Source organism: Ictidomys tridecemlineatus, chromosome 7 (genome assembly GCF_052094955.1).
Source record: "Ictidomys tridecemlineatus isolate mIctTri1 chromosome 7, mIctTri1.hap1, whole genome shotgun sequence".
NCBI classification, from domain to species: Eukaryota; Metazoa; Chordata; class Mammalia; order Rodentia; family Sciuridae; genus Ictidomys; species Ictidomys tridecemlineatus.
The window spans coordinates 197,642,536-197,668,891 of NC_135483.1; the positions used below are offsets into that span (position 1 = coordinate 197,642,536).

General features: G+C 56.6%; 1 protein-coding gene across 6 annotated transcripts in view; it reads right to left on the reverse strand.

The window, feature by feature from the left end:
• Ankmy1 (ankyrin repeat and MYND domain containing 1) overlaps nt 1-26,356 on the reverse strand; it is a 55,669-nt gene that overhangs the window by 21,195 nt on the left and 8,118 nt on the right. For all 6 annotated transcript variants that reach the window (XM_078018386.1, XM_078018384.1, XM_078018383.1 and 3 more), the window contains 12 exons: nt 17,186-17,658; nt 14,772-14,988; nt 14,320-14,478; nt 13,157-13,566; nt 12,017-12,188; nt 9,852-9,992; nt 8,914-9,054; nt 6,747-6,854; nt 6,090-6,221; nt 4,232-4,345; nt 3,805-3,970; nt 377-455 (listed from right to left, as the gene is read on the reverse strand). In XM_078018386.1, the coding sequence (XP_077874512.1) occupies nt 377-455; nt 3,805-3,970; nt 4,232-4,345; nt 6,090-6,221; nt 6,747-6,854; nt 8,914-9,054; nt 9,852-9,992; nt 12,017-12,188; nt 13,157-13,566; nt 14,320-14,478; nt 14,772-14,988; nt 17,186-17,658 (2,312 nt within the window). The remainder of the gene's footprint in view (nt 1-376; nt 456-3,804; nt 3,971-4,231; nt 4,346-6,089; nt 6,222-6,746; nt 6,855-8,913; nt 9,055-9,851; nt 9,993-12,016; nt 12,189-13,156; nt 13,567-14,319; nt 14,479-14,771; nt 14,989-17,185; nt 17,659-26,356) is intronic.

The following is a 26,356-nucleotide window of genomic DNA, read 5'->3' on the forward strand; positions in this document are numbered from 1 at the left end:
GGATTGACTGGTGAGGACGTCCCCACGAGTTAGGTCCAGCCCCTGCTCTCTCATCCTGGGGACACCATGTGAGTACAGAGAAGACTCCGGGGGCGTCCCGGAGAGCAGAGCCTCGGCTCCAGCCCTGCTCTCCAGGGAGGAGGCTGCTGCCCTCTGCAGGACATGGAGCCCATCTGCGGCCTGACCAGGGCAGCCCGAGCAGCTCCAGGAGTGGCCCTGAGACCCTCATCCTGACTGCAGCCCCTGCCCAGGAGCAGGGCTGCCTGGGGAGGCCACGCTTCTCAGGACAAGGGGAGTGGCCTGACCGGGAGGCCAGGTCCAGCAGCACATCTGAGCCACAGACGCTGTCCCCGAGAAGGGGCCACCCAGCACTCACTTCTCCTGCTCCTCCTTGGCTGGGATCTTCGCCACAATGGAGTTCCTCTTCTTCAGCCTGTGGCTGGGGGCCAGCTCCTCTGTGTCAGAAAGAGACCCGCCTGAGCCCCGGGGCAGGCCGAGCCCTCAGTGCCCCGCAGCAGGCCTGCAGGAAGGGCCTCCCCAGGCCCCCTCAGCCTCCTGCCAAGCTGCACCATCCCCGCCCGGGTGCCATGGCCACAGGCCAGCACAGGGCCTCCTTCCCTCCTGCCCAGCCCCAGCCCCCAGCGCCCTCTGCCTGAGGCCCTGCACACTCTCCTGTCCTCCCTAGAGTGGCCATGCTTCTCTGCCTGTCTGTTTAGTGACCAGCTGAGCTCACTGGAGACATCTACACCTGGGGGATGCCATGGTCACTGGGCTGGCAGTGGTTGGGCAGGGCTCTCCTTGACCAGCCCCTACCACACCCTGCCATGCAGTTCTCCCAACTGCTGACCGATGCTGCAGGTCCACTCAACCCTGGGACATAAATCGCTCCCAGGCTGAGCCAATCAAGTCAGGGCTCCCGAGGTTCCAACCAGGCGGACTCCACAGCGTCGGCACCTGGCCGCGTGGCAGCTCTGCGGATCTCTGCCACAGGTCTGCCAGGACCCCAGTGGCTGAGCGCACCACCAGCCTGAGCCTCTCCACGGTCAGCTGAAGGAAGGTCCTCCCTGGGCAGCCAGCGCTCTCTGTCATGGGCGTCTCCTCTGGGCCCTTCCTGAGCCATGGCTCTGGAGGGGGGGCTGGGGACAGTGACATTCCATGCCGGAGCTGAGATTCACGGGAGAGGGGAAGACCTGACGTCCAGGCTGGCCTCGCTGGCTCCCTGTGCCCTCTTCCGCGGCCCTGGAGATGTGGCCTGTCCTTCCTGGAGCTCCAGACCTCCTCAGGGTCTCCATGGAGCCCTCCGGCACCTGTGTGGCCCCGTGTCCACCCACCTGAGCCCTCTGGTGCACTGTCTCCTCCTCGCTCGGGCAGTGCCACCACAGGCGTCCACACCAACGAGCGTGGTCTGTCCTTGTGCTTTTCCTCTCCTCAGATGGCACCGTCTCCACCATGGGTTCCTTCCTCTCACAGACTGTTCCATTTTCAGAGTGTGGGATTTTGAAGTCCAGAATGTCCACTTTGCCCTTCTGGGTCACTTCTCCCCTGCATGGGTCTCCTCTGTTGGCAAGACGTTCCCTCGCACCTTCCGTTGCCTCTTAACCATGGTTTCCCCGACTCTTGAACGTGCCCGTGAGGCTATGGGAAGTCCTCCTGTCCCACTGAACTCTGGTCTCTGGCAGCTGCCGGTGCCGTGCTGCAGGGCGATGTGTGCCTTGGCACCTCTCTGCCTGTCTCGCGGTCACACGTTGAAACAGCACCTCCCCTGACACGCAGCAGCCGCTGGGGTGCTGACCTCCCAGGCTGCTGGCTGCTTGTCCAGTGGCCAACTGGGTGGGCATCGACCCCCACTCCACAGCATGAGGCTCCTGATGCCGACCTCCTGGGTGAGGCCTGGGTATGAATGCCCAGGTCACCCTGGATGGCCATCTGTCTTTGTGAGCATACCCAGATATCAGCTCTACTAGTGCTGAGCTGATTGCTCCCAGGCTTTAAAACTGTCTGCAGACATAACCTGCCCTTTAGAGGGACAATCAAATTAGAGATCTTGGGGGACTGTCCCCATGGTGAGTGCTTGGGATCTGTCCTGGCCCTGAATGGCCCCTCCTCTTCTTTCCCCAGCTCTCTGGCCATGGGCCATGCTGCCGTTCAGCCTCCCATGGACCCCCTCTCCCCCACTGCCGCCCTCTGGGCCTGACTTTGTCCATGTGCTGCTGGAAATGCACTCAGCTTCTCTGTCAAAGCTCCAGCTTCACAGGGGGACTGTCCCTGGGCAGCGCCTGGACACCAACGCTCTGTAGCTGGGTGGCAGCGATGGCAGGCATCTCCAGAGTGACACTCGGTGCAGGACCCTCTCTGACAGAACAGAGGAGGCAGAGGCTCTGGTCTCCTCCGCCTGCTCCCAGCCTGGGTCCTGGACGAGAGCCCAGCCATCTAAGGGTGCCACGCCCAGGGCAGAGCCTGGTCCCTCAGTGGGCGTGTGTAAGTGAAGGTCACTTCTAGTCACACCGGCCAGGACGCAGCATCAGCAGCAGGCCCATGTGTGGCAGGAGTGTGGGAGGCCATGCCCGTGTCAGGAGTGAGCGTCTGTGGGCAGGGACCAGGGCTGGGAGTGCTTGGTGGCCATGTGCCTGGGAGTGCACTGGACGGTGGGTGTGGAAGGTGTGAGTATGCCTGGATGGGCGTGGGTGGCCATGGACACAGGTGGGCAGGTGGCTGAGGACATGGGTGTGTGGTGGCCATGGATGTGGGTGTGTACTGGGTGTGGACGTGGTGTGTGGTGGCTGTGAATGCGTTGTGTGCGTGGCCATGGAATGGTGGCCATGGTGTGGTGGCCAAGGTTGGTAGCCATCATGTGGCCACAGCCATGGTGTGGTGGCTGTGGCTGTGGTGTGTGGTGACCATGGCTGTGGTGTGGTGGCTGTGGTCGTAATATGGTGGCTGTGGTATGGTGGCTGTGGTGTGGTGGCTATGGCTGTGCACAGTGGCTGTGGACATGTGGTGTGGTGGCCATGGTGTGGTGGTGGTGGTGTGGTGGCCGTGGTATGGTGGCTGTGATGTGCTGGCTGTGGTGTGGTGTGGTGGCCATGGTGTGATGGTGGTGGTGTGGTGGCAGTGGTGTGGTGGCTGTGGTGTAGTGTGGTGGCAGTGGTGTGCTGGCCATGATGTGGTGGCCATGGCCATGGTATGGTGGCCCTGGTGTGATGGCTGTGGCCATGGTGTGATGGTGGTGGTGTGTTGGCTGTGGTGTGCTGGCTGTGGGGTGGTGTGGTGGCAGTGGTGTACTGGCCATGATGTGGTGGCCATGGCCATGGTATGGTGGCCCTGGTGTGATGGCCGTGGCCATGTTATGGTGGCTGTGGTGTGGTGGCCGTGGCTATGGTGTGATGGTGGTGGTGTGTTGGCTGTGGTGTACTGGCTGTGGGGTGGTGTGGTGGCCATAGCATGGTGGTGGTGGTATGGTGGCCGTGGTGTGGTGGCTGTGGTGTGCTGGCTGTGGGTGGTGGCTGTGGCCATGATGTGGTGGCTGTGGTGTGGTGGTTGTGGTATGGTGGCTGTGGTGTGCTGGCTGTGGGTGGTGGCCGTGGCCGTGGTGTGGTGACTGTGGTATGGTGGCTGTGGTGTGGTGGTCATGATGTGGTGGCCGTGGCCGTGGTATGGTGGCTGTGATGTGCTGGCTGTGGTGTGGTGGCCGTGGTGTGGTGGCCGTGGGGTGGTGGCCGTGGGGTGGTATGGTGGCTGTAGGGTGGTGGCCGTGGGGTGGTGGCTGTGGCGTGGTGGCCCTCCCAGGTGCCCTGCCCTGCACACCTTTCCTGCTGAGCTGCAGCGCCCTGGCGTCCCACTGCTGCTCCCTGGTGAGCACGGCCTGCCGCAGCTGCACACCCATGTGCTCCAGCAGCTTCTTCCGGGCCAGAAACGTCTCCCTCTCCGTGGGCATCAGCGCGTGGAAGGGGCAGTGGGCGATCTTCCGGTCCTGTGACACACTATGGGCTCACCACACACTCGGGCTATCCCCCCACCCAAGGCACAGTCTTAGAGTCACCAAGGGCCCCCCCTCCCCCAGCCTGAGCTGCAGAGTGACTGGGTGAGGGGCCACCTCCCCATCCAGAGTGACGAGGGACTGTGAGGGTGCACACCAGCACGCGCTCACCACCGTGGGGCCTCCTGCAGGTGTGCCTGGCTCCACCAGAGGGAAGCCAAGTCCCCGGTGGCCCTGCTCAAGACAAAGCCTTACCTGGTAGAACTTGAAGTAGCCGTAGTCCACCGCTGTGCCCACGGCCACCCTGTCACCCTGTGTGAGCATCACGGGCTTCAGGATGTCAGCCCCGTGGCTAATGAGCCGGTCGATCTGTGGGAGACAGAAGCCCTCAAACTCAGAAGCCACAGCGGGGGGGGGCCCTCAGAGCCACCCATGGCATTGGGCTATGCGCATGGCGGCCCTGCCCACGGCCGGAGGCTCCGCAGACACTCTAGGCAGCCAGACGGCAGCACAGGGAGAGGCAGGGCTGCCCACAGGGCTGGGTCCCCTGCCTTCTGCCCAGAGGCCACTTTCTGGGTGTAGGGAGAACCAGAGGCAAACAGGAAAACAGGCTGGTCTCAGCCTGGTCCGAGGGACACTACTCCCTGGTGGGGTGGCCGTGGCCGTGGCGTGGTGGCCGTGGTGTGGTGGCCTTCCCACACACGTCCAAGGGACACCCCTCCCTGGGGCACTTCACTGGAAGACCGCCCAGCAGCACCACGGGGTCCCGCCAGGCTTCAATGTATGCAGTGTGAAGGCAAAGGCAGGGGCGCTGGTGACACTGCAACGCATGTGTGTGATGGCGTGTGTGCGCTCACGTGCAGTGTGGGCGTGTGTAGGTCCAAGTGTGTGGTCACACACGTGCACACTGGGGGTTGCAAGTGACATTCAGGCACCTGAGTGCAGATGTGTGCATTTCTGAACATGTGTGCACTGTGGGGGTGGGCATGCTGTGTGCGTGGATGTGGACAGGTGTGGGTGCACACGCGTGTATGCATTGCCAACACGCCACAGCAATGCTCTCTGGATCAGGATTGACCATGGATTCCACTCAAAGCAAATGGCACCTAACCGTCGGCACCACCCACCCCCACCCCAGCCAGACCAGGAGGACGCCCTGGGAGGCCCAGTGTGGCTGGATGAACACAAGGTGACATGTGGCCTCCTCGCTAACTAAGTGCCAGTGGGACCCCGATTCAGGGATGCATGACAGCTGTCCCACGCCTGTGCCTGGTTTAGCATTCACCCTGCACAAACACAGGAGCCCTGGATTCTCAACAAGGCTGTGAGCGCAGCATCGCGGGTATGGCACCTGGCACTGGGGGTAGCAGTCTGGCCAGAGCAGTGTTCACCGTGTGGTTCTACAGGGGCGGAGGGTGGAGCATACCAGATTGCACCAGGCAGCAGTGATGCTGTGCTGCAAAGAGCGAGCTTCCCACTGTCCTGACCCCCTACAAGAACCCCCATCCCTGTCCCCACTCCCCTCTCCCCTCTTCCTGCTGGAGCCATGATACCCTTCCAAAAGAGCCAGTGCTGGACAGCCCTCCAAGGTCTACCACCTTGTCTGCCCTTTTCCAAAGAAAGCAGAGTGCCAGGGTGTGGCTTGGTGGCAGAGCCCTGCCTAGCATGCACAAGGCCATGGGTTTTAGTCCCCAGTGATGCAAAAACATGACCAGAAGGCAGGGGCAGACCGTGGGTGAGCCACGGGGTGCAGGCAGCTGCAAGTGCTCGGCTGATGGACAGGTGGATTGACAGTGATTCTTCCCGTCCTGCACAATGATGCTGGGGGCTAACCACCCCAGCTCTGCCTTCAGGCACAGGAGCCCTGGGCCTTCCTCAGTGGGCACCAGGTCTCACCAGGCAGCTGGGCCAGGCAGTGCATGGCCAGCCCCGCTCTGAGCTCCCAGGCCCCACAGCCGCTCACTTGGCCTGCTCCCTCCCTCCTCTGCCCGACGTCCCAAGAGCAGCTCCAGCCCTCTGAACTGCTGCCCACCATATTCAGTCAGGCACAGGGTGGCCAGCCCGCCCTCCGCCCCCATCCCAGGCCCCTCCTGCCCTCCTGTCCACCTCTCACCAGTGCTATCTTATTGTCCACGTTCCTCTGGTGCTCGTAGGCCAGGTCACACACGACACACAGGGCACTGCCCAAGCCTCTGGTCAGGGGCAGGTTGGGGTCAGCTCCCTGGGACAGGAGTTCCTTCACGATCTGCAACAGATGGGTTCCACAGTGGCCACCATGTCACATCCCCTCACTGCAGTCTCCGCGGCCATCCCTGGGCACTTTGCATGGAGCTCCTATACAGAGGACATGTCATGTAGGGGTCACATGGAGGTTCCTTAGGGAAGAGCCGGGATTCCACCCTGAGCCCAGTTCTGGTGTTTCCTCATGGACAGTCCACACGGTGGCTCCAACAGCCCTGACTCCTGTCCTGCTTTCTAGCCAGGCAGCGCTAAGCCCTGGACAGGCCCAGCACAAGGTCAAGAGCATACCGGCGGCCGTGTGTGCCCTGCCCCAGCTTTCTGCCCCTCAGCACTATACAGCCTGTGACTGTGCTACCCCTGGGCGAGGGTCTGGCTCCCCGGCTAGCACGTGGGGTCCTGGGGAGCAGAGAGTCCATCTTATTCAACACCTACTGCCTGTGGCCGTGCTGCCTGCACAGAGCAGGTGCCCGATAAAGAAGAGCTCAGTGAACCACGGGCAGGGTGCACGCCTGGGGGTGGGAGTGCTCACCAGGTCATTCCCACTAGCGATGGAGAGGGAGAGTGGGGAGTGGCCACTCCACAGCAGGTTGGAATCCGCTCCATGGGAGAGCAGGAGCTGGACCACGTCCCTAGCGTACTGTGGGGGACGAAGCAATTCAGTTAGAGAGCAGCCCCTGTGCCAGAGGCAGCCATCCCCAGGAGCCCTGCACTGCAGCCCCGCGGGGGCCTGGAGCCCCCGAGCCACACGCCTTCCTCCCACCAGCACTAGGAGGCGCACACTGTCCCAGACCCGGGGAGGTCAGAGCTCCTCACACTGACAAGATGTCTTCTTTCCAGATGGGCAACAGGAGGGGCGCTGAGGCCCAAGTGACCTAGGGCTTGCTTTCCCAGGAGCAGGGGCGTCAGGCCCACGCCCACACCAGCAGGGCCTGGCTCCTGGCAGGTGTCACGGAGGATCCGTCTTCCCCAGGCCCAGCCTGACAGGCACCATCAGGCTGGAAGGTGGCCACCCTCCTGCCCAGGGGAAGCCTCTGCTTCTCTGGCTCCGAGGCCAGCAACAGGCCCGAGCCCTGAGAGCCACAGGCAGCCCTTGGTGCCTCCCTCTTCCTCTTCTTCCCCAGGAGTGTAGCAGGGTGGCCACCTCTGCCCCCACAGCAGGAACTCCCCCAGGCGCCCTCTGGCGGGGCACTCTGAGCCCTCCAGATGTGGCCAGCAGTGGGCCCTGTGGACCTGCTCCTTCCCCCTTAGGCCTGGTACTGCCTCCGACACCCCTGCCCAGCATCACCCCTGCGCCTGCCGCCAGGGGCTGCCCACTAGGTTATCACCCTGGCCGTAGGTGGGTAAACTGAGGCTCCGCGTTCCATGCGCCCCGTGGCTAACCGGCCCAAACTGCGCAGGCCCCGAGGCACAGGCTTGGTTTCTGACTTCCCCACATGCACTCAGCCACGTGGTCTCCTCCAGGTGCCTCCAGCACCCAACCTGCTGGGATTGCTCCCAGAGGATGTGCCGCCAGGCCAGGGGACACTGCCCTGGCCAGGAAGCTGGGGCTACCCTGGGCCCCCTAGCCAGGGAGGCTGGCGGGGGCTGGCAGGGTAGAACAGCCAGAGCCCGGGACAGCAGCCCCCACGCCTGTCAGCACAGGCCCCATCCCTGTGTGCACATGGCCTGCCTGTGGCGTGGGTCCAGAAACATTGTGTGCAAGGCTCCAGTGCCTGAGTGGTCCACTGCTGTTCCACTCTGACCTGCTGCGCTCCGCTCCAGCAGACAGTGCTGCACGGGTCCCGAACCTCACGAGGAGGGGCTGCATCTTGAGAACTGCTGGCCTGGACCACAGCAGCCAGGACCCCCATGGGGAAGTGCCCACTCCCCAGCTGAGCTGCTCACTGCACTCACATACACACTGATTCACAAGGACAAGCTCACAGACACGTCTGTGCACACATATGAGCACACCTGCTCCCACACAGACACTGCACACACACACACCTACCCACACACACACCTGCATACACACACACTTGCCCACACACAGACATCTGCCCACACACACCTGCCCACACACATCTGCACACACACACCTGCATATCTGCCTCCCACACTTATACACACAGATACCTGCCCCCCACACACCTGCACACACAGACACCTGCCCCACACACACCTGCACACACACACACACCTGCATACACTCACCTGCATACACTGCATACCTGCCCACACACACACTTGCATACACACACACCTGCACACCTGCCAGCACAGACACCTGCATGCACACACACCTACACACACACACACACACACCTGTACACAAACATACCTACACACACACACACACCTGCACACACACCCCTGCATACCTGCCCCCCCACACACCTACCCACACAGACACCTGCCCCACACACACCTGCACACACACCTACATGCAGAGACACCTGCTCACACACACACCTGCACACACACACCTGCTCACACACACACCTGCAAACACACACACTTGCACACAGCCCTGTACATGCAGTGTGGCACAGAAACCTCAGGAGGCTCTGGGCACAGACCCTGTGTTCCCTGCCCGCCCTCTTCCGGTCCTGTTCCAGGCAGTGGCCTAGTTCCAGCATGACAGCACACGCTCTCCACAAAGTACCCCAGCTCTGGGCAGGCCAGCGGACCCCAGCCAGGGCCCTGTGGTCACTTGCCTTCTTGTTGTCCTCCCGCTCACAGGCCACGTGCAGAGCTGTCCTGCCGCCCTCTATGGGGACACAGGTGTTCGTGGTATAGTAGGTGCTGGGTGGGCCTGGTTCATTGTTGAGCTTCAGGCTTGAGGGTGGCAGGTCCATCTGTGTGCAAAGGAGGGTTCAAGAACTGGCCTGGGTCCCCTGGCCAATACCCAGGGACATGCCACTTGCTGGCTAGGGAGGCCGTGAGCACCAAGACAGCAAGCTTCCTGCCCACTCTGCATCGAAGCCCTGCTGTGTCTGGCTCTGCCTGCTGCCACAGCCACCTGACTCCACGGGGTGAGAGCCACCCTGTGCCCTGCACACCACACCTCCTGTCTGCCACACCTGGTGCGGGGAGCGGGGGTGGCACACGAGGCTCTGTGGGCATGAGGAGGAGACGAGGAGCAGCCCACCCTTGGGGTCTGGTCTCAGACCTCTGCAGTGGCCTGTGTGGGTCTTTGGGAGCTCAGGAGGCTCAGGAAGGCTTTGCAGGTGGAAAAGACACAGCACAATGTGAACTAGAGCCACCTGCTCACCTGGACACCCACACCTGTCCCCCACGCACACCAGAGCTCAAGCCCCACCTCAGCTGCCCAGAGGCTGCTGCCACTGCACCCCAGGGAAACCCAGCCAGAAGCAAGCCACCCTGCCCCCACTCCCCCTCACAGCCTCTGGTGGGTGGTACCAGCCCAGCCTGACCCCAGCCTGGGAGATCTGAGTCCCCTGAGCCCCGAGCACATCTGTGTCCTTGCTGCTCTAAGGAGCCAGGCCAGGCCAGCACCTTCCCCAGGAGAAGGACACAGGCCAAGGTGGAGCAAGTGTCCCTGACAATCAGGCACTTCTGCAGCTCAGAGCCACTCAGGGAGAACCCAGACCAGCCAGGTCCCCGTCCCTCCCTGTGCCTCAGAGAGCCGCACCTTGTTGAGCTTGTACGTGTGGTCCGCGTCAGCGGCCTGGGCGTCCACACAGGTGATGGCATGCAGCAGCAGCTCTGTGATCCTGACCCCCTCCTGCCCGGGAAGGGCAGCAGCGATGTGGAGCGGGGTCAGCGCCCCCAGCTGCAGAGGAAGTTCAGATGGGGTAAGGCACACCGTCCTGGAGCCAAGCAGGTGAGGGTCCCCGGTGGGTGGGGCCAGTGCAGGACCCCTCTGCCTGACCTGGGGGAAAGGACACATTCTTCCCGTACCAGTCTGAGATCCCCACCTCCTCACCAGCCCCACTTCGTGCAGGACAAGGAGGCCCCCAGGGCAGAGGGAGGCCGTGCCCACTAAGGAGCATGTGCACAGGAACTGTTGGCAGGCCATGCAGTCCATCCTGGTCAGGGCCACACTGACCAATTGTCCAATACCTTCTCCTAAGAAGCCCTGTCCCTGGCCAGCCCCAGCCCAGGTGCCCCTACCCTGACAGTCATGCGGCTCCTGTCTGGCCTCCTGATCTGCCTGTTCTCACCCGGACGTCCTTCTGACCATCAGCTGAGGTCCCTGGAGGACTGTCCCTGAGTACTGGCAGCACAGAGATGGGCACAGGGCACCTGGCCCTCAGAGGAGCACTGAGACGCCCTGCCTGCATGGGAATGGAGCCCCAGCACAGCACTCCAAGTAGAACCCAGCTCATCAGGAGGTGTCCAGAGGTAAGCACCCAAGGCCCTCCAGGGCAGGACGCAGATGACTCAGACAGCAGACAGAGCTGGTGGTGGGAGGGCCAGTCAGAGGACCTGGGGAGCAGGGGCAGTGTGGCACAGTTTCTCCCGTGGGGGACGGGTGGGCTCCAGGTGCTGACTCTGGCGAGGACAGGAGTCCACAGCCTGAGGGCAGCCTCTGGGGACCCCGCGCAGCCAGAGTCAGCACTCCATGGAGCACCGAGCACGAGGACGCAGGTGAGAACCAGCCTCCGCCCGATGCTGGGAGAAGCCCAGCAGACAGTGCTGCATGCGGCCCACTGCACGGATCCCGAACCTCACGAGGAGGGGCTGCATCCTGAGAACTGCAAGTGCCCTGGGGGCTGCCACTGCACTCACGGCGCCTCCGTCTGAGCAAAGCTGCAAGGTGGGACATCCATCCACCAGGACCAAAGAGGCACCCGAGGAGTGGAGATCCCCGGAGACCGGTGTCACCCTGGAAGCAGCAGAAGTGTGTGTGCGGTGTGCAGTGGTCCAGGGGCCAGGGCCACTCGGAGCAGCCGGCACCACACAGCCCAGGGCCCCTCCTCCACAGTCTGATACCAGGACGTCTTCTCTCTCCCAGGTTTCCCAAGTGTGGTGCAAATTCATCTCGACAGCACGTGGACTGGCTGGAGGCCATTTTAGCTTTATTGGTTCATGGGTCTCCAGGCAGCCCACCCAGCCCCTGCTGGGGGTTACAGCACGAGCCCCTGGGACCCTGCTGTGGTCTGAAACTCAGGCCCCAGAACTGAGCAACAGGATGAAATAAGATAAATAACACCAGATTCGAGGGAGAGGAGGCCCACAGGCAGAGGCAGGGCCTGGAGGTCCTTCCAGAGCTGTGGTTTGAAGAGAGCTGGAAGGCCCCGGAGCTGCGCTGGGAGGGCACCACTGCCCAGGGGCACAGTGCCTGCAGGAGAGGCGAAAGAAGAAACCCAGAGAGCCACAGCACTAAACCTTCACAGAACAGCACTTCTGGCTCAGCTGACTCAGAGGAAGACCCTCCTGAACACCCTTCTCAATGCCTCCATGTGGCCAGGAAGAGGGCTTGGCCTGCACAGCAGGATGGCCCCAAAGCCACGGTGGGCAGAGCAGGAGGCCCTCGGGCGAGTGCGTGAGCAGCAGCGTGCAGGGCTCTGTGTGGGAAAGCCCTGTTTTCCTCAGCTAAGCAACGGCTCTGCAGCTGCGGGCAGCTGTGCACCAGCCCTGGGAAGGATGTGGCCCCGCTCCCCCAGGAGGCTCCTGCAGAAGGCGCAGTGCTGAACGCTGGGTCCTGGCTGGGGCTGGGAAGCCGCGGCACCGCCTAGAAACAACACACCCTCTGGCGACCCCAGCACGGGCCTCTCCTGAGATCCACTCAGACCACAGCTCCACTGCACGTAGGCGCGGCCCTGAGCTTCGTCCCCGCCCCCGGTGGCCTACCTGCGGCGGGTACTGGACGTCCGTGCGGGCCCCCTTCTCCAGCAGCAGCTTCACGCCGTCCACGTCGCCCGCCTTCACCGCGAGGAACAGCACCTGCATGGGCACGCTGCACAGGTTGGGGTCAGCACCGCGGCGCAGCAGCAGCTGGATGGTCAGCCACCGGTTTCTCTGTCTGCAGGGGTCAGCGCCAGGGGTCACAGGCTGCAGGGAAGGTGAGGGCCTCCCAACCCTGGCTGTGTGGACAGGACCCCAGGACAGGTGCGCCGTGCTGCAGGGTGGAGGGTGCTCTGGGAGGGGTATGGGCACCACAGACACCAAGCCCCAAGTTTCATCGACTTGGAGAACACCCAAGGTCACCCCCTTCCAAGGTCCCCCCTTCCAGGGGAGGTGGGCAGTGTGGCCATCTCCAAACCATCCCCTGCGGGCAAGGGACTGCAGGCTGCAGCCTGGGGGCCGCTGAGCCTCCCTGATGTCACCAGACGCTGGGGACAGGGGTAGGCCAGCCCCTCCAGGACCAAGCCACACTCCACACCAGTCTGGCAAGAAGCCACCCTGCACCCACTCCTCCCAGCACACACCGTGCACACAACACACTACACGCCACACACCACAACACACAACATACCTACCACACACAATACGCCACAGAATGCATACCATGTAGTATACACTATAATACACACTTCCCCACACACACCTCACAACACATAGGCCACACACACTGCGCACCACATACCACAATACACGACACACACACATTCCGTACACAACAACCACCTCACACAACACGCAGAACACATACCACATGCCACACACATCATAAACCAGAGGACAATACATACACCACACACCCACAGACACCCCACATACGACATACCACGCACAACACACAACACACAGAACACATACCACACTACAGACAACATACAGCAAACCTCACACACTACACACTGCACAACACCACACACAACGCTCTGCTGTGGCACTCAGCACAGGCTCTGTCAGTGTCCACGCTGGCCCTGCAGATGCTCAAAGGACAGACTCACACCTCTGGAGACACCCTGTGGCAAGCGCCCCGGGGACAGGAGGCATGCATGGCTCTCAGAGCACACCCCCCCAGCAGCGCGGGCGGAGACCTACTTGATTATGCCCTGTGCCATCCTCCACACGGTGCCCTTGTCCATGCAGGGCACCCGCAGCAAGCTGTAGGCCTGGGCGCTCCTCTCCAAGACCTCTCTGGACAGCCGGAGGGCATAGTTGTACATAGAGGCCATGGACTGGAAGTTGGAGTCCTCGCTGCTCAGGGTGCACACACCCAGGTCTTCGGCCTTCTCCCCCAGCTCTCTGTCCCTGTCGCTGGCGCTGCCCTGCACGGCGGGCGACTCCTGCCTTGGAGGGCTGCCCTGCTGGCCTGGGGACTCTGGAGACGGCTGTGCACTCGGGGACAGGCTGCCCTCCTCGAGGCCCTGGGCGGGCCTGCTGGCCTCATGGACAGGCTCCACGTTCACATCCAGAAAACAGCTTGGGGTGACTGGGCATTTGGGAGGTGCCTTTGGAGAGTGCCAGGAGAGCAGATCAGGGGAGGCCAGAGAAGGCAGCCCCCACACAGCCGCAGCGAGGGCGGCGCCCTGCAGAGCTACGCAGAGCGCGGCCAAGCACAGCAGCGGCTCCCACCTCACCACAGACCTCAGAGGCAGATGCCCTGCAGCACCCTCCAGAAGCCTGAGGTCAGCTGGCCACCACTGGGGACACCAGTGCCACACATGGCTCCTGAGCTCACAGAACATCTCGAGGCAGGGCCCCACCCATGCTGTTCCCAGTGACTACACACAGAAAGGACCCTATTTGAGGTACTGTCAGCTGAATACAATGTATCATGCACCGAGTTTACTTTTTTAATGTGAAAAGTTCAAGTTACAGGTTCAAGGTCATGTTGTGGCCTGCATCCGATTCCCACCAAATGACACTGCTTTGGGTTGGCTTCCCCGTCAAGCCACGGCACACAGTGCCATCCCACCTGCAGCTCCATCCCACCAGGAACTTGGCAGGAACAGGGCGCTGCCCGGAGGCAGCTGTGTGGTGCTACCCTGTCCAGCACAGAGAGGGTCGGGCTGAGCTGCAGAGCGTGGCTCTGGGACGTGCTGTCGCACTCAGGAGGCATCAGGCAGTGCCACATCCATCCTCTGACCCCTCCCCCAGCCTCATCTTGTCACTTGGCCAGTGTGAGCCTGGTCTGCACAGGAGGGTGGTGCAGGTGGACACTTGGGTGCAGAGACAGGCAGCCAGCGGCTGGCAGGGCTGACCTGGGGCAAGGTCCTCTCGGCGACGTTGGGCTTGAAGGACCCACTGGGGTAGTAGAGGAGGAAGCTTATGCTGAGCGCCGTGAGGCCCTCGTCTGTGCGCTTGTTCACGTCCGCCCCGAGGTCCAGGAGAAGGCTGACGATGCGGCTGTGACAGTGTGCCTAGAGGACAGCAGGTGGCGCTGGGGTCTGCGGAGGCCCCCCTGAGGTGGCAGCCTGGCAGGCTCTGGTGAAGGGACACGGTCATGCCCTCCCCTTCCACAGGACCTTGTGGGCCCCCCCGGGCGGGTGCCTCTGCGCCCTCTGTGGGAGCAGGAGTGGACCTGTGTGGCACTCCTGCGCCTCTGCTTCTCCAGAGCAGCAGCGAGGGCCCTGCCCGCAGTGACCTCCTGCCCGCAGTGACCTCCCCGCTCGACGTTCCTGCGGGCATCCACCAGGTGGCAGTGGGGGCTTACCGCAGCAGCCGCAAGCACAGTGTAGCCCTTGGCGTCGGCCACGTCGGGATGGACGAGGTCGTCCTTCAGGGTTCCATAGATCCAATCAAGGTCCCCTTCCTCGGCCTTCAGGATCATCTCTTTAGAAAGCCGCTCCCTAGGTCCAGAGCGTGCAAAGCCCTCGCGATGCCCTTCCAGGATGGCATCCATGTGCCAGCTGGTATGAGCCTTCTTGTTCCTGGCAACAAAGCAGGCTTCAGTGAGGTTAGACCAGGCCCTGGACCACTCGACAGCCCAACACCGTCCATGAGAAAGGGCGCCCAGCGCTGTCTCCCTGTGACTCCTGCTCTCCTGGATCCTCAGATACTCCAACAATCCACTCCATGAGCAGCCTAAGCCCTAGTGGCTGCACTGCCAGCCAGTCAAGGTCAGAACGGAGCACATGGCGGTGGGGACTTGTCACCTGGGCGTAAAGATGCTCACACTAAGTGCCTGTACCAGCAGCAGTGTGCTGGCTGCCAGGGACCCTGTGAATCTGATTCAGCTGGGCCACTCATGGGTGCTTGGAAACAGACTCCCACAGCAAGGGCCCTGGATGGGGAGGAGGCAGCACACACATGGGTCCACTACTCAGCACCAAGCACCCACCTTCTGCCCTCTACTCATCTGCTTTTCCGTTGGGAAAACTCGTGTCCCAGGCCCAAACACCACACAGCGCTGACGCGGCCTGTGTGCACAGAGCCCCCTTTTGCAATCAACAGCCCATGGTTTATGACAACTGTTGTACTCAACTGTTGTCACTGATTAGGGCACTCTGTTGACATGCACATGATAGACAGATGGTTGGGTAGATGATGGACAGATGAAGGGTTGGTGGGATGGGTGGCTGGATGAATGGATGAGTGGATGGATGAGTGGATGGATAGATGGATGAGTGAGAGGGTAGATAATGGATAGATGGATGCATTGATATAGGTGGATGGATGGATGGATAGATGGATGGATGAGTGCATGGGTAGATGGACAGATGGATGGATGAGTGTGTGGGTGGATGGACAGATGGATGGATGGATGAGTGGATGGATGGATGGATGAATGGACAGATGGATGGATGGATGAGTGGATGGATGAGTGTGTGGGTGGATGGACAGATGGATGGATGAGTGTGTGGGTGGATGGACAGATGATGGATGGATGAGTGGATGGATGGATGGATGGATGGATGGATGGATGGACAGATGGATGGATGCATGAGTGGATGGATGGATGAGTGGATGGATAGATGGATGGATGGATGAGTGGATGGATGGATGGATGAGTGGATGGATGGATGGATGGATGGATGAGTGGATGGATGGATGGATGAATGGATGGATGGATGAGTGGATGGATGGATGGACAGATGGATGGATGGATGGATGATTGGATGGATGGATGAGTGGATGGATGGATGGATGAATGGATGGATGGATGAGTGGATGGATGGATGGACAGATGGATGGATGGATGGATGGATGATTGGATGGATGGATGGATGAGTGGATGGATGGATGGACAAATGGATGGATGAGTGTGTGGGTGGATGGATAGATGGATGGATGAGTGAGAGGGTAGATGATGGATATAAGCATGTATTGATATGGGTAGATGGATGGATGGATAGATGAATGGATGAGTGTGTGGATGGATGGACAGATGGATGGATGAGTGAGTGGGTAGATGGATGGTGGGTTGGTGGGACGAGTGGATGATGCATGCGTGGATGGATGAGTGGGTAGGCGACCTTTTTAATGGCTTGGTAATGGCAGATAGAATGATGACTGCGAGAATGGATAGCTGGGTGCATGACTGAAAGCTTGGCAGAGGCCAAGCTTTGAGGTGATGATAATTACAATCCCTTCTCTTCATGGTGAACATGCAGGGACTCGATTCACGGGACGTCTAATCACAGACCTGCACCTGGCCTCGGGGGACACTAACTCTGACCTTCAGAAGGGAAGCGTGCAGAGGTCGAGAGCCAGGAGCTGCTCCGGTCCCCTGAGCTCAGGGGTTTATCCTCAGCCATACCCCTTCCCAGGTTCCCCACAGCCTCAGGACTATCCTGGCTGCCCACTCACCAAGCACCCTCACACCATGCCTTCCCCAGAGAGTGGACAAGCAGTGCTCCCGTCCCTGTTTCCCTGCGTAGATACAGGTGGCCCGTGGCCCTACTCTCAGGAAGCCCCTCCCACAGTGGGGACATCCTGTCCACCTTCGTTCCTGGACTGTATCAGCCACTTAAAGAGCTGTATGCCCATGTTCACCTGGTGAACAGGGTCCAGAATCAGGCAGGCCCTGAGTAGCGACAATTGGCACCGAGAGACTTCAAGCCCCACACAGAAGGGTGCCTGTCCAGGGAGGCACCAGGGACAGAGGAGGGAGAGCAGACCCATCACCTGAACTTGTAAGTCTGCGTCTGCATTTTGACCAACAATGGAGTCTGGTTTGTGATAAACCAGGGTTCTCCATCCTCAATAAAGGGTGGGATCTCGTTCGCGAAGACGCGGGCGTCCAGCTCCCTGGCGAGCGCAGCCGTCAGCGGCAGGTGTCTGTGGTCGGTGGAGTAGACGTGCATCTCTGGAGGAAGCGCCAGGTCGTCCTTCAGGAGGAACCGTTTGTACTCGTAGAAGAAGGGGTCTTGCTCTTCGGGCAGGCCCCACTGGGCCTTCTGCTCATCCGAGAGGCTGATTCTCTCTCTCGAGTGCCCCAGAAAGGCGGAGAACTCCGGGAAGTTGAGCAGGGAGAAGCTGCTGGGAGTCTTTGTGCACAGCTTGATGAGCTGGTTCCGGAACCACAGCCCCACGTCCTGACTGCCATCGGGGTAGGTCTCCACGCCCGGCCCAAACCGAACGTCCATTTTATACAGCCCCTGCAGGGGAAAGTGACGGGCTGAGAGAGCTGCCCACTTTGTGGCCAGCTTTGTAAAATCAAAAGAAAATGTATTCCTGAGAAATGTGCTCGTTCATTCGGCACTCGCTCACTGAGGCATGGGATGCACTGGGCAGGGGCCGAGACAGGCTGGCTCTTAGACAGGGGGCAGCATAGATGTGGGAGTGGGGACTGGGGCACCGCTCTGCAAGGGTGAGGACAGGACCCAGGGCTTCGAGGTGAAGGTGTGGGGGAGACACAAGGTGGCTTTATGCCAGGGTCAGCCACCAGGCAGCTCTTTCAGGACAAGCTCCTACCCGGGGAGAAGCAGCTACCCCTTCAAATGACTGGAAGTTGCTTTCCATTGGTTTGTGGGTTTCAGATAAGGCCCTTCAGAAAACCCTGCGAGGACCCCGTCCCACCACAGGGCCCCTCCACACATGCTTTCTCCAGTGGCCTGACCACATGTCACTCATTCCCCCAGCGGTCCCTCTGCCATTTCCTTTGAGCATGTGATTATGACCAGGCACTGAGGGAGCTCTGGGACATGACAGCAGAAGGTGGCTGAGCTCTTCAATGTCAACATGCACAGGCCCCTGGGAGAGCTGGCTCCCTCCAAGCTCTCCTCGCCTGCGGCAAGCGGAAGCCTCTGTCCTCGGTCACTCCTGACGTCACGTGCTTGCTTTGCACAGCACAGAGGTGAACCGGTTGCACTTGGTCCCTTAATGACAGGGGACAGACAGACGAGGATGGTGAGGACATGAGGTAAACTGGGCCCACCGTGCAGACCCCCAAGGGTTGCTTTTCCAAGAAGCAGTTTGCCCACAGCCCTGCCTGGCCTCAGGGGACAGGACGTCCCATTCCTCAGCAAACTGCCTGTCTGCAGGAGAAATGCAGGCCCCAAACCATGCCTGTGGAGGAACCCGAGTCACCCTGAAGGGGGAACTGACCCTTATACAGACCAGATCCTGAAACCCGGGAGATAAGGGTAGCTCCTCCTAACCACAAAACCCGTAAGAGTGCATGGTCAGAATCCAGTCAGAACCAGTCGGCATGGGCAAGGGGACCTGGAGTTGCCCTGGCAGGGGGACTTAAAAGTCTGATGTCATCTTAATGTCAGTCAGAAGTCAAGAGGTGGACCTGGTGGGACTCTCTGGAAACCTCTCTGGGACCCCAGGAGAACTGGAGTGTAGGACAGGCACGTGTCCCTCTCCTCTCTGAGAGGACATGCCCTCTCCCTCGAGTGTCCCCTTTCCCTTTCCCACCCCTTCAGTAAAGTCATGCCTGTCACTCAGAGCCACGCGTGACACCTCTCCCAGCTGATCCTAAGAGTGGGGGCTTGGAGGAGGGGTCTGGGCACTGCCTCAGCTTCCCGTGGTCGCGACGCTGTCACACTGCACTGGGCAGTGGCCAGGGGGTGGAGGTGTGGGCAGTGGTCTCACAGCCCCTGAGGCCAGGTGTGGGCCTCGAGGGGAGAAGGAGCAGGGGAGAAGGAGGGTCCCAGTGACCCCCACCAGACAGCAACTTCCTCAGGCCTCTCCTGAGGCTCCCATGGGACAGGGAAGTGTCTCCCACCCTGTGGACACAGGAGGGTCTCTGGCCCAGGGTCAGGTGTGCAGCATGCAGCAAGGCGCCCAGCTGCCCGCGGAGGTGCCTCCCTGGGACGCCCTCAGGGCGCCTGAAGCAGCCCAGACCAGGGGCAGAAGCCTGAGGCCAAGAGCTGGTGGGCCTGTACCCCCAGGAGCCTGCATTGACATTTGGGTCATTAGTTTTACTTGCTGTTATAAATACTGCTGTGGGGAGGAGTCTGAGACGGGAGCGTCTGAGCCTCCTGGGTCAGTTCCCCAGAGCACCCTGGGCTGCAGTCCTGGGCCGGGCACTGGGGATCCTAGGCCTCACATTGCCCAGTGCTGTCCACAAGGAGCTGCAGTCTGCGGGAGGCCTTGGGCAATGAGCTGGAGGCAAGGAGTGCACTGAGGGTGGCCTCCATGGGCAAGGGAGCTGGGGCAGGCAGAAGAAGCACTTCCAAAAGAGCCTGCACAGTGGGTCAGTGGGGCAGGAGGTCACAGGGGTGTGGAGTGGAGCAAGGAGGAGGGCTCTGGCCAGTCTGGCAGGCGCAGCCAGGGGTACCTGTTACCTGGGAAGCTTTAGGGAGCCCTGGGGTGTGGGCCGCAAGAGCAGGTAGGTGGGAGAAAGACTGACGGCAGTGTGTCAGCAGCCAGCAAGGGGCAAACGACTTGAGCAGAGCCAAAGTGCTCATGCACCTGAGCGGGCCGTTCTTCCCAGGAGTCCAGCAAGAGGAAACAGTCCAGGTGTCCCAGAGTCCCAGCACCAGTTCCTCCCCACAACAGTATTTATAACAGCAAGTAAAACTAATGACCCAAATGTTAATCACAGAAGACCTGTCCACAGAACACGACGGGCACAATGCACTCACTTTTAACCAAACTATCCCCTGCCAGGCATCACCAACAAAAATGCAGAAAGACAGCTTGGAAAGCCTTCATGAGGAAAGCCCACAGGCCTGTCCTTCACACCAGCTGCGGCAGGGCCCGGAAGCTGCAGGGGGCACCCTTCCTACCTCCCGGAGAAGAGGAGGAACTGGCACCGACACCTGCTTGTCTTTGTCAATGCAAAGATACACTCAGAACTTCAGAAAATGGTCACCAGGGGAAGGCAGGACTCCGTGCAGGACTGCCCTGGGCAGACTGCGTCCTGGATCGACTTTGGAAGAATGTCGGTTTTCTACATTATTACAAATAAAATTAAAGAAAGACTTAAAAAAATAAAACCCCAGAGAAAGGAAAGGTGAGAAGATGAAAGCTCTCTGCACAGCGGTGGATGAACTGAGAGGAACTGCGCGTGTGTCTCCAGACCTGTGATGTGTGGGACCACCTGAGGGACCGGCGGGAGGAATGGAGGAGCTTGAACTGTGCAAACAGGGTCATGGTGCAACACCACCACGCTGTGCTCTGGGAGCAGTGAGCCTCATTTTATGAAATACAACAAGCAAAGATCTTTGCTATGGGGCTGGGATTGTGGCTCAGCGGAAGGCACTCGCCTAGCACATGGGGGGTGATGGGTTTGATCCTCAGCACCACATAACAATCAATCAAGCAATAAAATAAAGGTTTAAAAAATACTTGCTGATGGTTAAAAATGAAGTTTTTCAGCCTAAGAGAAATACAAACCCAGTGGATCGCTGTTAGGTAAAAACCCTGAAAACTCACAACCGAGCCTGTAGTTCCTGGCCGGGGTAGTGAGCAAGAAAGCACCCAGCTTGCCAGAGATGTGCCCACTCTGGGCAGCGACAGGGCTCTCCGCTGCTCCGCAGCGGGCGTAATTTTACTGTACAATTATATCTCAATAAAATTGGGCTAAAAAATACAAAAAAAAGAGGAGAATCATTCAACTACAAGAATAAAATAGCATAAAAATGGAAGATGTGGCCCCACGTAGTGGCACACCTGTGATCCCAGTGACTCAGGAGGCTAAGGCAGGACAGCCCCAAGTTCCAGGCAGCCTGGGCAACTTGTCTCAAAATAAAATTGAAAAAAAAAGTTGGTGATGAATCTCCTAGCAAGAGTGAGACCTGGGTTCAATCCCCAGGGCCACTGCCCAGCAAACGAAGACACACAAGTGAGGAGCAGACTCCTGCTCCGTGAGGTGCCTGCACCCCTGTAGCTGGACTCCCAGGAAGAGGACCAGAGGCAGCACTTGAAGCAATAACAGTTGAGAATTTTCCAGATCCATGAAAACATCATAACAAAACTCTAGGAACCCAAAGAAAACCTTGAAGTAGCCAAGGACAGATTATATTCCAAAGAGGGACTGTTAGCTCATGTCCCGGGACCACTGCACAGAACCTGAGCTGTGCCCGGGAATCAGCCCCAGTCTCCCAGCCTTTCCTTGAGAGACGGTCCTGAAGAAGTGAGGTGGCAAAGCTGGTCTCAGGACACGTTTAGATTCTAAGGGTCATATTCAGGCAAGAAGAAAATGACCTGGAAGGGAGGAGAGCAGAGATGGTGGCAACTTCTGGGACATTGCACAAAGCCGACGTTTGAGGGATGTGAGAGCTGTGCAGATTTCATGTGCATACTGGATGAGTCAGGGTAGACGTTTTTTGCTTTTTATGATGTGCCACTGATTTAAAATCATGTATGTGGCTAATGACTTCCCCGTGGCCTGGCTCTGATTTAGACCACGTACATTTCAGATCAGCAGTCGTGTGTCTGACGTGAGGTCTGCCTGTGCACGCGGTTCCCACTGTGCACTTCTCTGTCTCTCCTTCATTTGGACTGACATTTCATCTTTAAGAGTCGGTTGTGTGCAGATCATCAGTGTGGTGGTTTAGAGAGGAAGGGTGCCAGTGAGTGGATCGAGAGGGCTCTGACCTTATGAGTGGACTAATCTGGTTATCAGTGGATTCATCCAGGAATTCCTAGCTGATAACTGCCGGGAGGTAGTAGGAACCGCAGGAGAAGGAACGTGCTGGAGGAAGTGGGTTCTTGGGGCTGTCTCCTTGGGAACTGTATCTTGACCCTGGTCCTCCCTCTCGCTGCTTCGGGGCTGCCATGAGCTGACCAGCCTTCCTCCACCATGGCCTTGCTGCAGGCCCAAAGTAATGGCACCAGCTGACCGTGGACCGAGTCCTCCAAAACCACTCGCCAAAATAAATCTCTTCTTTCCTCACATATTTTGTTACAGAGACAAAAGTCTGACGTGCACCATCAGTTTGAGATCTTGAACTCTTTCACTTCTTCTAGCACTATCCAGAAACCCCAGCCTGAGTCTTGGACAAGTAATTCTACTCTGAATGATACCTTTCCTTTCCTCCAGGAGAATGCAAGAATCTCAGGTTATTTTAACTTCATTTCCCATGTTTGAATTATGCACAGTTATTGTGGGACAAACCTGGGAAGGGAGGTCGGTTGACACAGGCCTTGATGCTGGTGACCTGCAGTCACTAGTGTGCCATTTAGGCATGCTGACCTGGAGACCGAGCTCCAACACACTTCATGTCCACACCACCACACGGATGATCTGAGAACAACCGAGTTCTAAAACAGTATCAATCCAAATGGAGGCGAGACAGGAGAGAAGTGTTGAACGGGTGGGAACGGAATGCCTAGGGCAGATTAATTTCGGACGCACTCCAACTGAGAGGAACTGTCCGTGGTCTGCATCAGAGCCAGGCCACGGGAAAACCATTAGCCACATATATCATTTTTAAATTTTATAGTGGCCACTTACAAAAAGTGAAAAGTCAGGTGGAATTAATTTTGAGATAATACGTTTATTTAACTCAATCTTTTCAACTATCGATTCAACATATGCTTCATATTCATTGTTGAAATATTTTGCATTTTTTTCCTGCTTAGTCTTCCGTGTCTAGTGTGAGCCTCAAGTGTACAGCACACCTTAATTTGGACCAGCCACATCTCAGGTGTTCCATAGACTAAGTGTGGCTGGTCCACCGTGGCGACAACGCAAGTCTAAGTATCCCAAAGTAGCTAATGGACCATATTTAAATAAACACACATGCACATACACTTTTTTATTTTTAAATTTGTTTTAATTAGTCATACATGACAGCAGAATGCATTTATGCACTTTGATAGATCATACATAGATGGGGTATAATTTCTCATTTTTCTGAGAGTACATGTTGTAGAATCATAGTGGTCATGCGGTCACATATATACATACAGTAATAATGTCTGTTTCATTCCACCATCTTTCCTATCCCCACATCCCCTCTCCCTTCCCCTCCCTTCACTTCCCTCTACCTAATCTAAGATAAAGCTATTCTTCTCTAGTTCCTCCCCCCCCCACCTTACTGTGAATTAGCATCCCATATTAGAGAAAACATTTGTCCTTTGGTTTTTCAGGATTGGTTATTTCGCTTAGCATGATATTCTTCAACTCCATTTACTGGCAAATACCATAATCTTACTCTTCTTTAAAACTGAGTAATATTCCATTGAATATATATACACCACATTTTCTTTATCCATTCATCTATTAAAGGACACCTAGGTTGGTTTCATAGTCTAGCTATTGTGAATTGAGCTGCTATATATAGTGATGTGTCTGTGTCCCTGTAATATGCTGATTTTAAGTCTTTTGGGTATAAACGGAGGAGTGAAATAGCTGGGTCAAATGGTGGTTCTATTCCCAATATTCTGAGGAATCTCCATACTGCTTTCCATAGTGGATGCACCAATGTGCAGTCCCACCAGCAATGTATGCGTGTGCCTTTTTCCCCACATCCTCACCAACATTTACTGTTGCCTGTATTCTTGATGATTGTCATTCTGACAGGAGAGAGATGAAATCCTAGAGTAGTTTTGATTTGCATTTCTCTAATTGCTAGAGATGTTGAACACTTTTTCATATGTTTGCTGATTGATTATATTTCTTCTGTGAAGTATCTGTTCAGTTCCTTAGCCCAATTATTGATTGGATTTTTTTGGGGGGGTAAATTTTTGAGTTCTTTACATACTCTGGAGATTAATACTTTATCAGAGGTGCATGTGATAAAAATTTCCTCCCATCTGTAGGCTCTCTCCTCATGTGATTGTTTCCTTTGCTGAGAAGAAACTTTTTAGTTTGAATCCATCCCATTTATTGACTCTTGATTTTAATTCTTGAGCTTTAGAAGTCTTGTTAAGGAAGTCAGATCCCAGGCTGACATAGTGAAGACGTGGGCCTACTTTTTCTTCTGTTAGGCATAGGGTCTCTATTCTAGTGCTTAAGTTTTGGTCCACTCTGAGTTGACTCTTGTTCAGGGTGAGAGACAGAGGGTTAATTTCCAGTTTTGCCAGCACCATTTGTTGAGGAGGCTGTCTTTTCTCTAGTGAATGTTTTTGGCACCTTGGTCTAGTGTGACATAACCATATTTATGTGGGTTTGTCTCTGGGTCCTCTGTTCTGTACTATAGGCCTACAAGTCTATTTTGGCACCAATACCATGCCATTTTTGTTACTATAGCTCTATAGTATAGGTTAAGTTCTGGTATTGTGATGCCTCCTGCTTCACTTTTCTTACTAAAGATTGCTTAAGGTATTCTGGGTCTCTTATTTTTCCAAATAAATTTCATTATTGCTTTTTCTTTTTTTATGTACCTTTATTTATTTTTATGTTGTGCTGAGGATCGAACCCAGTGCCTCACACATGCTAGGCAAGTGCTCTACCACTGAGCCACAGTCTCAGCCCCTTATGATTGCTTTTTCTTTTTCTTTCTTTTTAATATTTATTTTTTAGTTGTAGTTGGACACAACACCTTTATTTTATTTATTTTTATGTGGTGCTGAGGATCGAACCCAGAGCCTTGCACATGCTAGGCAAGCGCTCTACCTCTAAGCCACAACCCAGCCCTGCTTTTTCTATTTCTATGAAGAATTTCATTGGGACTTTAATAGGAATTTATTAAATCTGTATAACACTTTTGGTAGTATGACCATTTTGACAATATTAATTCTGCCTATCCAGGAGCATGGGAGATCTTTCCATTTTCTGAGATGTTCTTCCATTTCTTTCTTTCTTTTTTTGAGGCTACTATGTGTGAGGTACTTTTCCTAATTTCTTTTTCAGTGGATTCATCGCTGATGTATAGGAATACATTTGATTTATGGGTGTTCGTTTTATAACCTGCTACATTGCTGAATTCATTTATTAGTTCTAGAAGTTTTCTGGTGGAGTTTTTTGGGTCTTCTAAATATAGAATCATGTTATCAACTAATAGTGATAGTTTGAGTTCTTCTTTACCTATTTATATCCCTTTAATTTCTTTATTTTGTTTAATTGTTTTGGCTAGAGTTTCAAGGATGATGTTGAATAGAAGTGGTGAAAGAGGGCATCCCTGTCTTGTTCTATTTTTTAGAAGGAATGCTTTCAATTTTTCTCCATTTAGAATGATGCTGGCCTTGGGTTTAGAATAGATAGCTTTTACAATGTTGAGCTATGTTCCTACTATTCTTAGTTTTTTTAGTGTTTTGAACATAAAAGTGTGTTTTATTTTGTCAGATGTTTTTTCTGCATCTATTAAAATGATCATATTATTCTTGTTTTTAAGTCTATTGGTGTGATGAATTACTTTTATTGATTTCCGTATGTTGAACTAGCCTTGCATTCCTAGGATGAACCCCTTTGATCATGGTGCATTGTCTTTTTTTTTTTAATTTTTTTTTTGAGAGAGAGAGAGAATTTCAATATTTATTTTCTAGTTATCAGTGGATACAACATCTTTGTTGGTATGTGGTGCTGGGGATCAAACCCGGGCCGCACGCATGCAAGGTGGGCACGCTACCACTTGAGCCACATCCCCAGCCCTGCATTATCTTTTTAATATGTTCTTGTATGTGATTTGCCAGAATTTTATTACGCACACATACACTTTTTAAAAAAAATTTAGCTGTCAATGGATTTTTTTAATTTTAAAAATATAATTTTTAGTTTTAGGTGGAAACAATATTTTTATTTTTTATTTGTATGTGGTGCTGAGGATTGAACCCAGTGCCTCATGCGTGCCAGGCGAGAGCTCCACCACTGAGCCCCAGCCCCAGCCCTGGATCTTTATTTTATTTATATGCAGTGCTGAGAATCGAACCCTGTGCCTCACACGTGCCAGGCGAGTGCTCTGCCACTGATCCATGACCCAGCACACAAACACTTTTTAAGAATAAAGAGAAGAAATA